The 15473-nt window shown below is 53.1% G+C and overlaps 2 protein-coding genes across 8 annotated transcripts in view; one reads left to right on the top strand and one right to left on the bottom strand.

The window, feature by feature from the left end:
- Nucleotides 1–15473, top strand: part of CEP63 (centrosomal protein 63) — a 163669-nt gene that overhangs the window by 102219 nt on the left and 45977 nt on the right. Inside the window, exon 14 of one of the 6 annotated variants that reach the window (XM_030816789.1) lies at nt 375–2243. The exons of 4 other annotated variants lie outside the window; for them this stretch is intronic. In XM_030816789.1, coding sequence (XP_030672649.1) covers nt 375–562 — 188 coding nt within the window. In that variant the 3' untranslated portion in view covers nt 563–2243. Of the gene's footprint in view, nt 1–374; nt 2244–15473 lie in introns of those variants that run through there. One more of the 6 variants, XM_030816793.1, reaches the window with a different exon arrangement.
- KY (kyphoscoliosis peptidase) overlaps nt 2501–15473 on the bottom strand; it is a 51069-nt gene continuing 38096 nt past the window's right edge. For both annotated transcript variants that reach the window (XM_003265247.4, XM_030816796.1), the window contains exons 9-11: nt 12781–12969; nt 11238–11428; nt 2501–7064 (exon numbers count right to left, since the gene is read on the bottom strand). In XM_003265247.4, coding sequence (XP_003265295.2) covers nt 6169–7064; nt 11238–11428; nt 12781–12969 — 1276 coding nt within the window. In that variant the 3' untranslated portion in view covers nt 2501–6168. The remainder of the gene's footprint in view (nt 7065–11237; nt 11429–12780; nt 12970–15473) is intronic.

The raw sequence follows: 15473 nt of genomic DNA, 5'->3' as shown, positions 1-15473 counted from the left end.
CACCCAGTCTTTCCTGAACCCTCCATAGCATAGGCAAGCTAACTTGTGTGTGCTGCACAGGTCTCCCTTCTGGAAGAAGTTGCTGATTCTCTGCAAGGAGTGTAGGTCGCGGAGAGACTCCAGGTGTTAGCACCTTCAGGGTCTGCCTGAGCTTTTGAACTGAGGCCAAGCTCTTGCCAGGCAGCCGCAGCAAGTGGCTGAGCATGATGGTTTCTCTGGGGCCTGGCCATTTCCGTACAGCTCCAGACTCTTCTAATACAAATCTTTGTTTTGGAACTTCCTGTTGGGTTGGCTGGGACTTGGTCAGACTTGCACCGTTGTCTGAGCTTCTCTCTGCCTCATCCTGCTTCCCCCCTCCCTTTTACCTTCCACAGGTATTGCCTCCAGCACACTGTTTACATTCCTACTGTGTCTCAGCGTCTGTTTTCCTGGGAATACAACTGGCCCACCTGAACATATGATCTGTGCTGCTGTTGGTGCAAGAGGACAGGAGGGAAATAAGCTGGAAGCCATGGATGTGGAGAGCCTGGCTTCAAGATGGAGCTTGTTTACCTGCAGGTAGAACTCCACCCCTGCACCCTGTTGAGTCCCCTGCCTGGCTGTGGTACGAAGAACCAGGCTGCATACCCTCACCCGGTAGTGGAGTAGGCCGACGCAGCCAGTGTGGGGCCCAGCGAGTGACATACATCGTCAAAGGTGCTTATTATTTTGATGAAACACAACACATTTCTTTCAGCCTGTAAAATCAAAGGTGTGCAAAAAGGCTGTTTTCAGGGTGGAAAACACCCCTCGTTTCCCTGTGGTGGTGCATAGCTATTATGCCTCTGGGGCCTTTGTGCATTTTTCAGGTGTGAGTGACACGAGGCTGACTGGGTGGCCTTGGTACCTTGTCTCTTTAGAGAAAAAGGGGACAGGGCTTCTTCCCGATTCCCTATAAAAACCAGTTTTTATTTGAAGACTTGCCTTTCCTGCTAGTGCCTAATACCAATTATGTCTTTCCAGAGATGGTGAGCTTCTTCTGAAAGGATTTCTTGGAAACCTTGTCTTAACAACCCGATCATCCTGGTGCAATAAGAATATATGAATGGGAGGCCAGTGTGGACAGTAACAGGGCCAGGAGGCTTCATCTCCCCGTAGAAAGTATGACACAAACAGTATAGCTGAGATCATGAAGACCTGGTTTGTAGCGGGTCATGGGAAAGGAGAGAAGGTGGAGTTGGGAGAGCAGGTGGGAGGTGAGACACATCCAGAAGGGACTGGGTTTCATCACCAGTGACTGCCATGAGTCTAACTTAGTTATCTGGTTGGATAGGGATGCATTTACTGAACTGGGGACCCAGGAGGAGTTGGGAGTAATTTGAGGGAGAGAAGTAACTCCAGTTTAGCATCTTTTGACTCGGAGATGCCTGTGGGACACCCCAAAGAGGACATCCCAGTTAACTTTCAGTTTCCTTTAGTTCTGCTTGCAAAATTAGACAGAACCAGCATCTTGTCAGAGGCTGTTCTTCCCCTTTGGTCCCTCTGCTGGGCTTTCTCCAGCCCCTTGCCCTCAGGCAAGAGAGGAGCCAGCAGTGCAGTCTGCCAGGGGCTCCAGGGGCAGGCTCTTAACACAGCAGGGCCCTTCAGATGTTCCACAGCAGGGCCCTTCAGATGTTCTGTAACTGACAACCCCAGGCCCACTGCCTGCCAGCATCTGTTCACAGAGACACGGCATCACAAACTCTCCGGACTGGAAGGGACGTTGGAGGTCATTCACTCCAGCTTTGGGGATGGCATTTTCAGACTGTTCTAATAACTCAGGAGTTACTCCTTCTTTTGTGTGGAAGCCTGTTTCTTCTGACTTCCTCTTAATATTCTGCCGGGTCTCCTTCCTAAGGAGAAGCATGCTGGGCCTCGTTTTCGTGGATCTAGCAGTGAGAGACATGACGAAGCCAGATTTGGGAACACAAGTTCTTTTTGTCCTTCACACTACAGCTACGAGAATGGTCTCCATGGTTACAGCAGCTTCTCAGAAATGTCTGGATTTTTCATTTTCTGTATTTCTCTAAATGTCTAGTTTATGAATAATCTGCTTAGGTGACCCGCTGGAAAGTTTCTGCATGTATATGAATATCAAGAAGTACATATTTATATACATTCAAAATAAAGAAAAAGTAAGCTGATAGGCATTTTTGGTAAATTCTTTTTCTCCCACTATAAAAATAAATTAGGATTGACTTTAAAATTTTCAAGTTAAACAAGATTCAATGAAAGAAACAGTGCCTTCATGTTCTTCAAAGGCATGTGAGCCATAGAGTGGCTGGAGCTAACCTAATTATGTTTTCTTTAATGTGAAATAGCTATTTGCCTGACGTTCCATTTGCGTCTCACCGTCGCATTCAACTGGCTGGGACATTGATTTTTTTCTAGGGCTTCCTTTGAACATGAAAGCGTTTTTCCTGTTTCTCTCCATTCCCCACCTTGTGAGATACATGATAAGAATGAATCGATAATTACATTGTTGGATAAAAATGAATATAAATTTTATTGAAAAACAACACCAGCAACAACGTGGGGAAAGCATACTCAACAGCCACCGGCCCACACAACTCAATGCACACATTATGAGAAGTAATCACCTCTTTCAATTGTCGACTACTTTCTCCAAATGAAAAGAAATTATAGACCTAAGATAAACCGAGGTGGGCTATCGAGGCACACCATCTCTGAAAATTTTGCCAATAGCAAATGATGTAGTGATGCTGTTAACCCTCTGTTTGCTGCAGGCAGACCAGGATATCTCAGGAATTAATTGATTTGGAGAGGAGAAAACCCACTCCTTCTAGTGAACATGGCATCTAAAACCTCAGACCACTGGGAAAACTTTCCTCCTTTTCAAGTCCTTTGAGAAGAGGATTTCACAAACTTTCTTGGCAACTTGTCCCTCCTGCTTAACAACAGGAAGTAGTTCTTTATGTCTAGCCGAAATCCTTCATGCTTCAGTTAGTCTATTTATTTCCTTTTAATCTCAGCAGGCAGTGAGGAGGCTGTCCTGGTAGGACAATGTAACATATGGGGAACTCACAATGATCATAATCAGATTGAAAATGGAGTCCAGCTGAGCTGGTGGCATTTCTGAAACAAGCTGGAAAGAAGTGAACTGCAGTTGTGATTGTAGTGCCTCTGCCCACCACTCCTCCACCCTTGGTTGCCTTCTGCCCTGTGGCCTGGGGGCTGCCATCCTGAGAATTGCAGGCAGATACTCTCTGAGTTTGATCGGTTCCAATCCTTCAATGGTATAGTAATGAATGTAGTCACAGCTGTTCCATCCAGTCCTATGTCCAGTGCTTCTGTTTCAAGTAATGATTTCCAGGCAAATCAGTCCCATCGCATCGCTTGTCTTTTCAACACACCAGGCTGTCCCCCAGGATGCCCTCACAGCTTGTGCGTGACAAAGATGTCCTCCGTGTACACATAAGGAAGGGCTGAGAAGCCACGAGAAAGCACCCAGTGATTTTAACATAAATATTTCCACAGCATTTTCAAGTTCTGCGTAAAAAGCCCGGTGATACATCAGCCTCGCGGTGTGCAGCGCCGGCAGCTCCGCACTTCGGACACCTGGGGGCGCCCGTGCCATTCCGCCGGCGACTGGGACTCCTCCCCCCGGGAAACAAAGATGGGGATTTAAAGAAAAGCCTTCAAAATGCAACTCCGAATGTCTACCCTGAGCAGCATGCGTGTAAAAATTCATGAAGATTAGATTTCATTTCATGTATTTTTACTTCAGTGGAAAGAAATGCAGGAGATTTTCTGACTGCGCCTACAGCTGTCTTTAGAAAGGGGGTGCCTGGTTAAATGAGAGGGTGGGGCTTGCCGATGCCCTGCGGTGCTTTGAGGGGCGGGGCCTCCCTCTCTGGTGCTGCGGACAGCTCCTATTTTGCTGGGTGGCATTCTCTGCATGCTCCAGGATGTACTGATTAATTATATTGCATATCGAAAAGGTATGGGGGTCTCCAGCAGGACTAAGCGAGGCAGCCAGCGCGGGATCCAGTGAGTGACATGCGTCATCGAAGGCACTTATTGTTTTGATGAAACAAACACATTTCTTTCAGCCCATAAAATCAGAAGTGTGCAAGAAGGCTGTTTTCAGGGTGTAAAACTCCCTTTGTTTACCTGTGGTGGTGCATAGCTGTTATGCCTCCGGGGCCTTTGTGCATTTTTCAGGTGTGAGTGACACGAGGCTGGCTGGGTGGCCTCGGTGGCAGAGACTGCGGAAGGCGCAGGACCTGCCCAGGACAGTTCAGCCCCCCAGGGGAGACACCCCTTGTGCTCGAGGCCCCCAGCCTGTTGGATGATGGGCACCCTTGTGAACTGGTTCTGGGCTAGGCCACCCTGCTGGGTGGCAGTGGAGACTTTTAGGGGAGGGATCGCGGGGGATAATGAGCAGAAGTGTCTGGAGCCTGGATCTTCAGTCAGGCCTGGGCAGGGAGGCTGCTGCCGCCTGGCAGTTTCCTCACCCTGTGCTCTGAATGGCAGAGGCCAGGCCCCCTTGTTTCACCTCTGTAGCCCAAGCATCTGGCACTTACCAAGGCACTCTGTGAGCATTTGTTGGATACAGGGATGTGAGGGTGAGTGCCACGGAGGAAGCTATGAGGGTCCCAGCTGGCCCTGGCTGTGGCTGAGCCTGGAGGCCTGTGGAGGGGTTGTGGGGAGAGGTGCCAGGCAGTGCTGGCTCTCAGGGGTGGGGGGCACTGAGACAGCCAGTGGCTACGGAGCTGGAGAAGCCAGGAGTTCAGCAGGGAGCATGTCTGTGTGCCAGGATGGTTCTGCAGTGGCCATGTGGGGCCTCTCTCGCCTTTCCCTCTCATCTGCCCTCGCTGAAGCCAGCCTTTCCTCCGTTGCCATGGCAACGGCAGCCTGAGGCGCTGCTGAGGGCCAGCTGGGCAGCCGAGGCCTCTCAGTCTGGGCCTGAGCAAGCAAGGGGCCCTGAGCTGTCCCCATGCAAGGTGAGACTGGAGGGGGGTGTCTTCTCAGAGAAGGGAGGAAAGGAGACGGGATAGGACGTTTTCTCTGAGACAGGCACAAAAGCTGCTCCCGTGCAGCTAGAAGTCTTCCCAGCCTTGGCTTTGCTGGTAGAGACACTGGGGGCAGGCAGAGCCCTGTTAAAGTGTGAGTCTCCTCGGCATTGCTGCATTGCACTACTCACCTGATCTGTGCCCAGGTCCTTATTCAGGGCTATCCGCAAGACTCCCCAAGGGCCTGGCCAGCCTCTGGAGGCTCCCTGTGGAGGCGGGGCAGGGGCCTGAGGCCCAGGCTCTGCGAGGGCCTGGAGGGCACTCCAGGCCTTAGACTGGACTATCTGCCCTGCGTACTCCTCTCAGAGCAGAGCTGGAGGTCTTACACCCTCAGACCCAGGCTGCAGCTCTGCCGACAGTGTCCCTCCCACCTGGACAGCCACAGCGGGCATGGGCTGCTCTTTGCTTTGCAGTCTCCTCACAACTTTCTGGTTGTCACATTCCTGACTGTACTTAGGGACGTTGGAGACGATCAGCTTCCAGCCAGTTGTGGGTCAGCTAGCTTCCTCACCACACTCTTTTTCTTGGGCTCTTAAAGAACAAGAAGTAGCTAATGAAGAGGCAGCAGGATGCGGAAGAAGTTCAGGTCTGGGAGGAGAAGATAGTCCAAGATTCCCTGGGGGCCCGGATCTGTTGAGAAGCACGGTGATATTGCTTGAAAGGGGCTCTGTGATTCAAGGACAACCCAGCCTTGCAAATTATGTCCCCTTGGGCACGGAAGAGAATTCTCTAAGCATCATGTGAAAAGCTGTGAACCTGGGCAATATCCCTGCTTTCCACATCAACCCTACAACAACAACAACAACAGCAGCAGCACTAATACAAGAAGGGGCATCTGGATGCAGGTGTACAGTTTACAATACTTTAGATTTACATAGCACCTTTTCCTTCTAAAGAGCCACTGCCTCTGCCCCCTCAGTCACAGCCACACCTGAGTGAGGCCTTCGGAACACAAAGATCACAGCTCCTGTGGCAGAGGTGGGACACTGAGGCAGAGGCCTAGAAGGGATTTCATGCAGACTCAGTGGTGTCCAGGGCTCCCTGCACTTCCCTTGAGCCCTCCCTGGGAGGTCTGGCCTTGGCCCTTTGGGAGGGTGAGACCGGGGCACAGCCCTCACTGGGCATTCACTTTGTATTTCAGGATGTAGGAGTAGAAATTGTGGTTGGCATTCTCCAGCACCATGACATAGACTTCCTGGCAGCCAGCAGTGCTGCAGCTTCCCTCCCAGTAGCCCTCGTGGTTCAGGGTCAGGGGCCATGTGTCCTGCCCCTTTACCAGGACTTTGGCAATACCATGCAGCTTCAATTTGAATGGGACGTTCCGGTTGGCAGGAAGCACACCTGACAGAGGCTCCAGCAGCTCATTGTCCTCCCCCCAGTTGCCAAAGCTCTCAGGGAACATGGGCCAGTTCACCTTGGTGTTGGCACAGCATAGGAGGTAATTAAAGACAAAGATGTAGTTTCCTGGTTCCTGCCTCTTCTTGACAAAGATCTTGAGGGCAAACTTGCCTGCATGGGGAAGCTGGACTTTCAGCTCGGTCTGCTTCTCCCGGTGCAGCTGGAAGATGTAGCGCCGCTGTGTCTCCTCAGTGATGGGGCCATCATCCCCATGGAGGGAAGCCAGGACGTTAATGCCCTCCTCCACGCTGAAGCTGATAGAGCAGCGCCCGTCGCTGGTGTGGATGATAGGGTCAGGGTGGGAGGGCTTCATGATGCCCATCTGCTCCGAGAACCAGCTGGGGCCCACGGGCTGGTGAAGCTCAGCAGGCAGCTGGACACCCATGTCCACATAATTGCACTTGAGCGTGTACTCCAGCACTGAGCTGTAGATGTCGGAGTTGCCCTTGGCGAAGATCTGCAGCTTGTGAGTGCCCATGGTTGGAGGGTACACCTCCAACTTCATCCCATTCTTCCTTAGGCTCAGCAGCCCATGCTCTTGCTTGCCGTTGAGCATGAACATGAACAGTGTCGGGGCACAGCTCTCAACGGTGACCGTGGCCTTCCCGTTCACTGGGGAGAGAAAGTCAGGGTCAGCAGAGATGGGTCCAGCATGTGCTGATGTGCTGGTAAATGTTTAACAACTGTCTCCCTGGGAGAAAAACGTCCTGACTTACAGTGCTTGCCTGTTTCCACGGTGTCAGTGCTTTCACCACAGTCCATTTCAAGCAACCAATGTGACTTCACTGAGCATGGCATCAGCCAGCAGCAGCACACCGCTGGAAGGGTTCCCTACTCCCTTCGGGTGGTTTTCTTTGAGATAAATGAAAGCTAAGGGGCTTCTAGAAAAATTTGTCCCCAGCTGTATGTGTGCATCCTGCCCAATTGATTCACATTAGAGGAAGGTTGCCTGTGTCCAGAGAGGGTCATGGGTCAGGAGGGACACCATCTCCCCCGAGTCTCAGGTCTAGCTTGCACCTTGCTCCCTCCAGCATCTGTCTAAGTGTCAATGCTGTCATGTCAACACATTGTCCTTAAAACTAGTGAGAATGGCTTCACTCCCTGAGACTGTGCACAGGAGGTTGGGGTGGGGCAGTTCCCTGATCCCCACCTTCCCCACCCCATGCTTCTCACATAGGTGTATCTTAGCCATGTTTCAGGACTGGGTCCTGAAGAGTCAGTGTGTGCACAGGAGGGTCTTTTGCAACCCCCACACTGCCACCCCCCATCTGCCTCCTTGCTCCGCAGTTTCATCTTCATCTGTCCTGGTCATTGATTTTCAGGGACAGGTGGTCAGTTCTCCAGTCTTTGTAGCCCATGAGGACCCACCTGCCTGGTCCCCCCTGGCTCCCAGGGCCACAGGGAGGGACAGTGGCTTCTCTCAGAGCCTGGCCTTAATTCTCTCAGAAGCTGGTCATCTGCTCCCAGCCCCAGCAACCTCCCCAGCCCCATTCACAGTTGAGTGCAAAGGAAGGAGAGAGGCTGTCTGATCCATGTCCCTAGGAACTTTCCCCTAGCTTGGACTCTTGGTGGGGAAGGCAGAACACTGTGCCTGGGCTCTAGGACAAAGGCCTGAATAGACTTCTCATTGAATCTGCATTCCATGCCAATTCTCACCTCAGGAATGGGAGAAGCCCACATGAGCCAGCATGACGGGGAGGCTGCTTAGACAGCCCCTCTACCTTCTTCACGGCTGTCCCACCTTAAAAGCTGTCCCAGTGCTCTCAGATACCGCCCACTCTGCACCTGCCCGACACTCCCACACATCCCCCCACTGCCTCCATTTCCCCTCTGCCCGTCAGCTCTCTAGCACTCCGGTGACTTCCCTCTGCCCCCACCCTCCAGTGACTTCCTAATAACGAGGCCTCTCAGACCTTGGAGGACCTAGGCTGCTGGCCTCCACGCCTTCCTCTTAGTCCTCTCCCCTCTTTGCAACACCCACTCTATGAGGCCTGGCCCTCATCCCACTCTCTGAGCACTGCTTAACTCCAATGCCATTGCCTCCCCTTCTGTTACACTGAAATTGTGTGACTCTTGGAGCTTTCGTGCTATTTTATTTGTCTACATGCTTTCTCTACTGCCTTCAGCCACTGCATGCCACATCTGTCCCATGGTAACCTCCAAAGGAAAGTGACCAAGATCAATAGACTTGCTATCCCCTCTTGGTGAAAACCCTCCTCTCCCCTCACTTCTGAACCAGCTCAGTGGGCAGAAGCTACCTCAGCTCCTCACTGCTCACGGCCCCTGGTCTTGTTCCATCTCACAAATGGCCGTGAATCTTTTCTGCACAATGAGGCCCAGATCTCCCTGCAATTCACCTTTGATAGTGGAGGACCACCCAGCACCCCACACAGCAGCCCCAGGGCTCCTTTGAAAACGTCCACCTGGTTACTCCTGGGCTCACGGCAGAGCCCTCAAGCTGGAGACCCATGGAGAAGCCTGTCTCTTCCTGCCTCGCCAGTATCAAGCACTCTTTCAGATCCTCCAAGGCCACACCCCTTCATGCCTCAGGGTCCTCCTACCCTCTCCTCCCTCCCCACCACTTCCCCCAAACCTGGATAAGGCTTCATGGTAATGTCCCCATGACAAAGCAGCCCACCCGGACCCCTCAGCTGAGGCTGAGTTCCCTGGCAGCTTCTCTCCTAGCCCTGGCTGTCCTTCAGGGAATGTTCCACTGCTGTAATTCATCATGTGAGCATTTTTGTGTAGTGTCCAAACTCCTTGCTGGCCTGTGGGCTCTGTGGTGAAGGGGCTAGCCGGTTTCATTTCCTGCCATGTCTTAGTGCCTGGTTGTGGTGCCCCACCCAGAGAGTTCTTGCCAAAGGTGTGTTGAATGACTGGGAAGACTTGAAATAAAGGACTGGCCACCCCTGCAGACCTCTGTGGGAGTCCATGGCTCTTCCAGTGCCCCCTGCCTCCTCCTCCTCCCCTTTCTCCTTCACGGCGCTCTCCTAGAGCCTGGCAGCTTTCCACCCCCCTATCTAGGTGCCCTCTTCCTTCCCTTCCTTTCTGCTCACCTCAGTTTCCCTATTTTGCCTCCTTCCCCTCCCCACTCTTAACAGAACTAGCTACCACAAAGAAATACTCTGTAAATATGTATCAGATATATGGAATAATATTTAGGTTTAGATTTCTATAAATTAAGGAATCTGGTGTTTATATTTTTATGTCTCTTAAAAAGGCAAACTCCACTTGATGACGTCAGTTTGGTGTTGCTTTGACCTGGTCAGTTCTTTCCGATATTTCAATGGCCTATGCTACATTGAACAAGCCCTGCATCTGTTTTAAGGGCAGGAAATGGATTCTCAAATTGAGCAACTTCACGCTGTTATTTTAGCCGCAGAAGCTGCCAGGTATTTGGAGTTGGAAGGGTATGCAAGAGCTCAGCAACCTGGCAAAGGAAGCCATTGTGTGGTGGAAGGGACAAGTCAGTTGGAACCAACTTGGGGACACCTGTGCTCCCCGCTGCCCCATTGCCCTGCAGTGTGGGTTGGAGCTCCCCAGGGGCTCTGGGCCCACCCACAGCACCCTGTGCTAATAGTCATTGTGAGCTCAGACCTCCTGTCCTGGGCGGATGGAGGCCCCAGTGGCAGAGACGGTGCCACCAGGCGGTCCTTTGCTGAGGTGTGGGAGGCTGGGCTGACCCGACTTACAGGGCTCTGCAGCGTGCCCAGGCTGTGTGCCCAGCACTGGATCAGGTGCCCAGGCCTTGGAGAGGCATAAGAGACAATCTTCCAGAGAAGGCCCTGCTTTTTTGTGACCAGTTCTGGCCCTCCAGTGTAGCCCCGGTATGCCTCAAAGTGTGCAAACATACTCAGCTGCCATGGCTCCGTGGTGAGGGTTGGGAGAGCACATGTCAGCCCAGGCCAGCCATGGGAGATGGCTAAGCTGGGTATCCTATACCGCCCCAGGGGAGTGGGCTGGAAACGGCTGGGTCCCGCCTCCAGAAGGGAGGGGTACTGAGCCAGCCAGGCAGAGGTGCTGGAGCCTGGCCCTCATCCAGGGGTGCCTGAGTTTGGAGGCTGGGGGCTTACTGTGTCCCCGCCTCTCCTCTGCTGCCTAGAACATGTCCATCTCTGTCGAGCTACTGTGCCTGTTCTCCTCTCCCAAGACCCAGCTCAGTGGCCACCTTCCTAAGGAAGTCTGCCCCAACTCTCTGTCTTGGGTGAGACTGCCCCAACCTGTCCTGGGAGACCCATGCTGCTCCCCATCCTTGCTGGTTGGACCACCAACACCCAGATTCCAGCTCTGCTGAGGCCATGTATTCTCTCCAGCAGGAGTTGGGGAAGAGAACACAGCAGGCCAGTAGCTCCTGTTGGGGACCTGAGCCCAGAGGCTATGTGTAGCCAGGGTGACGCAGTCCTTTTCCCTGCTAGGTGAACTGAGAGAGACTCACCCAGCTAGGAACTGCCCAGCCCTGGCTTCTGTGACAGGCCAGGCTGTGTGTTCAGCCTTCAAGTTCTAGGAAACCTACAGCCTTCAGACACATCCCTTTCTGGGTTTATGCTAGTGTGAGTGAGCTTCTGTCCCTGCTGATGTGGCCTATGGCCCTTCCCTGCCTTGATGGCTGGGGCTGCGTCAGCAGCCTCCACACATCCACATGCACACACAGGCTTTGTGCCAAGCTCACAGGCCATGCCCCTGGAAGGGCATGCCCTGAAAGCGCAGTCTCAGGTGGGCTCCTGGAGGACAGTGCGAAACGCTCCATTCCTGCTGCTAGCACACTGGCACCTGCTCCGGGCTCACCTGTTCTGATCATGGAAGTCTCCGGGTGGGCACTCAGCATCCCTTTGTTGTAGAATTCACTCTTGTGATACATGTTGTTCTCAAACTGCCTCAGAGATTGAGGAGGTTTTAGCAGCTGCCAGTTCTTGTTGTCTGGGAAGTGGTCCTCGATGAACAGTGCAGGGTGGGTGAGGAAGTAGAACTCATTGTAGCTGGAGCAGAGACAAGCTGGTTAGCAGCCAGCTCCATGCAGGGGAGGCGAGGGCCCAACACACCCACCGGAGTGGTCCTGTGGACACCCTGGATGGGAAGAGGCACCATCTCCAACCCTAACGTGGGCACTGGAGACTCCTCAGTGGATGCTTCCAGAAATTGTAGTCAAGGCAGGGTCTGAGGTCCCTTCTAAGGGAAGGCCACAGCCTGCAACTGTGGTCTGCACTCAGTGCCCTAGGCTGTCGAGGGGAAAACTGACTCCCTCATGCTCAAAGACAATCAGAAGTTCAAAGGGTGGAAAGGCATAGCCTGTGGACCATGCAGTGGGGTCATGGGAAGGCAGGGAGACAGAGCGCTTGAATTCACTGCCTCCATCTACCCCTGCCTGGTTCTGTGCTGTGCAGCTGTGCTGGTGGGGACCTTTTGTGGCTCTCCAGGGCCGACTGGAGTGCTGCCTCTCTGGATGTCAGTAATGGGGATCAAGAGAACAGAGAGGCCCTTCCTGAGATGGGGGAGGCTTTGCTCTGCCTAAGAGGAGCAGTGTTGAGAATAACAGAGGTAAAGAGGGTATCTGTGAGTACACGAGCCCTGTGTGTAGGATGTGTGTGCACATGGCTTGTATTTGTCCCATGTGTGGGAGTGTCAAGATTTAAGCTGCAAAAATCAGAGAGAGCACACTCATGTTTCTGAATAAAAAGGGATCCGAGCTGCTGATAACATCATGATTTATGAAGAATATTGTATGTAGCCTCAGGTTACGGCCAGGATTGGCCAGAGCCCCAGAGGACAGAAATGCTCCAGTCCCCTGCACCCCCGGCCACCCTGCCCCACTGTGCCTCACAGTGACCCTGCACCGCCAATAGCACCCCTTCCCCAAAAGCCACAGTCCTTTCCTCAGAAATGTGATATGGTCTCACTCAGACCAGAGAGGAGAAGGAGGTTGGTGTCTGGGCAAAGCAGTAAGAGAACATTCTGGCATTTGTGCCTGGTGATGTGGTCAATGGCCAAAGTCTGGAAGGGAACCTGCCAACAACTAAAGAAGGCTATTAGCCCCGCCTTTCCTCACATGTGGTCTGGGGGCAAACGCTGCAGGCTTTCAGTGCTTTGGTGGAGGGAGTTATAGGGAGCCAGAGCGGGGAGTTTGTCAGTGGAGGGTGAGGTGACAAAAGGGTCTGAGCCCTCACAACTGGCCTGCAGCCAGCCCACTTCAGAGCCGGGGAGGAGTGGGAGTGGGACCTCCTGGCTCTCCTTCCCCTCCCGCTTGGCCTTCTCCACCTGCTGCTTCATGCACCCTGGCACCTCCTCCACTTCCACCTGCCAGACGCCCAGCAGAACTGAGACAAGTACTTACAGGAAGGTGAATTTGGAGGTGGTGGTGTCCACCAGGCCGCTGCCCCAGGTGCTGTCCACCAGGTGCCATCTTCCCTCCAGGTACACAGCATTCCAGGCATGGTCAAACTCCCCGGAGAAGCTCTGCCCTGTCTGGTAGCCGAAACCCTTGGAGTAGCCAGGCACGGTCATACACTGCACTCCGGCGAGCCTGGGGGCAGGACAGGGGGTCTGAGAGGGGATCCCGCTGCGGCTTGCCTCCAAGTCTGTCCATGATCTCAAGTTTCAGGCATATTTGCTGCCCATCAGTCCTGCCTGTCTATCCCTTTTCTTGCTTCTTGTACTCACATATAAACAGCCTTGAGGGCTTTTATCTCTGGGCATGGGGGACAGGGAGATACAGTGCTGGCTGGTCCTGTCGGTACAGACTGGCTGCAGTCTCTGCTGTCTGCTCCTCCCCTGAGACCAACACCATTCAGATCACTTCTGAAATGTTCATCCCTAGAGCCTGCTTGATGCGCTCCTCAAGCAGCAATTCAGGAGGAAAAAGTGGGGGCAAGCGTGAGGCTGGCTTCAAGAAAATAGGAGCCGGGGAAATGACAATGTTTCTGCAACGAAACCTACATGTAAAGGGTGAGCACAGCTGCTGGGAGAACCAGGGCGCTTCTGGACATGCGACTGAAGAGATGGGTCTCGTGACATGGGCGAGGTGTTGGGGGGTTGCTGGTTGTGAGGGTACAGAAGCCAAGCCCTACTCCCCTGCTACTCCTCCCAAGGATGCCTGCATGGGAACCCCGGGGCAGGCAGTGGGTGTCTCCAGCTGTGGGCCAGGGAAGACTGGCCAGCTGCCAGTTTGCTCAGGTCTGACTGGCGGGTCTGTCCTTTGTGAACATGGTGCAAGAGCCATCATGGTGCATTAAGGTCATTTGCTGACTGCCTGCCCTGGCCACAGTTCTGGAGTCTCCTGTGGCTGTCCTGAGGGGAATGGAAATGCTGACCAGTCAACCTGAGCTTTGGGGTCCTTTTGACATTGTGCTCCCCCACTGCTCATAGTAGAGCTGGCACTGCTTTCTGGGAACCTGGATGGGAAGGTGGGCATGGGTCACCTCTGGGGAAGACATAAAGCTAGACATTTGGAGCTAAAACCCTGAGGTCCAAGCCTGGGCTGTGGGCACCAGCCCAAGGCCAAAGCAAGACCCCTGGGCGTCCTTTCATGGCCAGCTGGTCTTGCTCCTCAGCACCCCTGCTCCCCTGAGGACAGCCAAGGGGATGGACTGTGCAGACAATTTCACTGCTAGTCTGACCTAGGGACATCCCATGCTAGCCCTCCTAGGGCCTTGGTGTAAATTAGAAAAGGTGCCCCTTCCTCAAGACATTTTCCTTGCACTCATGGAAAATTGGTGTAATAGATACACAACCTGTGAAACCGAGGATGTGCTTGATGCTCCTTTGATGGGGCTCCTTTGAGCACCACACAAGCTGCTCAGTCCCCAACTCAGTGCTGACCCTGTGCTCTACTCAGCTGAGCTGAGTCTGCAGTCCAGGGTGTTGGTGGGGCCTGTTTCAGTGAGATGGGCCCATGGGGCTGGACCCTTCCACAGACCAGGGCTGCAGCCTCAGTTGCTCTAAACAAGAGGGCCATGGAGCCTCCCAGGGTAATGGGGTGAAATGGCCGTGCAACTACTATAGGAATCGGGGGAATCTTCCCTGTAAAAATGAACGTGTAATTTAAAATTAGCAAAATATTGGATTAAATATTACTAATATATATCACTTGCTGAGAGAGTCATTGGGATCAAATGTGATGTCCTGAGGGTTAAAGATTCTACTTTCCCTGCCATCAGTGTTTCTTCACATGCATGCAATGATGACGTGTTACCATGTCTGCCTTAACCTCTGCTCACCTGGGAAAGTCTGGGCCACTAGTGCTGAGGTTCCTTAGGGGATTGGAAGTTTTCCAGCCACGGCCCTTTTGCCTGTTGCTTCACAAAAGGAGGTTCAGGCCTCCTAAGCCCTCTAAGGAATCCCATGAGAACATACCAGCTGGGCTCTGTGGGAAGGCTTCTGGGAGCACTTGGGGGCATGGGGACAGACTGCAAGAGAAACTAGATCCCGGTGTTGTGACTTTCTGCTGGCAAAGGCCATAAGCCACTCCAGGGCAGAAGGAGGCAGTAGCTGAGGAAACCATGGAAGGAAGGGGAGAAGGGGCAGCCTGCATACCTGGAGTGCCCTCTCCTCATTTATCTGCAGTGCAGAGAGTGGAGGGTGGTGGGGAGTGCTGAGGGGATGCAGGGCTGAGGGGGTTGTTCTCGGGATGAGGAAGTCTGGATGTGTTTATAGTCTGAGAGGAAACAGCTAGCAGACAGGGACCAGAGGAAAGCAAGGCCAGAGGAGTAGGTGGAGGTGTAGGGGTGGGATACACATTCCATAGGAGGTGGGGCCCCATCTACTCAGAGACTGAGTGAGGAGAAGAAATGTTGTGAAAAATATTTAGGAGCTAAGCAGTGCCCCTGACACAATGTGAACTGACAACAGCATGTCAGTCTCTCCAGTCAGCACGATGTCACGCCGATGCTGTGTGTGTGTGTTGCCTGTATGCACAGAGAAGGAGGGGCAGGGAGTGAGAGGGGGAGAGATGGCACAAAAGGCACCTGATCTCTTGGCAATGGGATTATAGGTGATTTTAATGTTTTTCTTGAAACTTCTCTGTATTTT

Source organism: Nomascus leucogenys, chromosome 8 (assembly GCF_006542625.1).
Source record: "Nomascus leucogenys isolate Asia chromosome 8, Asia_NLE_v1, whole genome shotgun sequence".
In the NCBI taxonomy this organism is placed as follows: Eukaryota; Metazoa; Chordata; class Mammalia; order Primates; family Hylobatidae; genus Nomascus; species Nomascus leucogenys.
The sequence above is the reverse complement of the archived record's forward strand: the minus strand, read 5'-3'. Positions and strand labels throughout refer to the sequence as shown.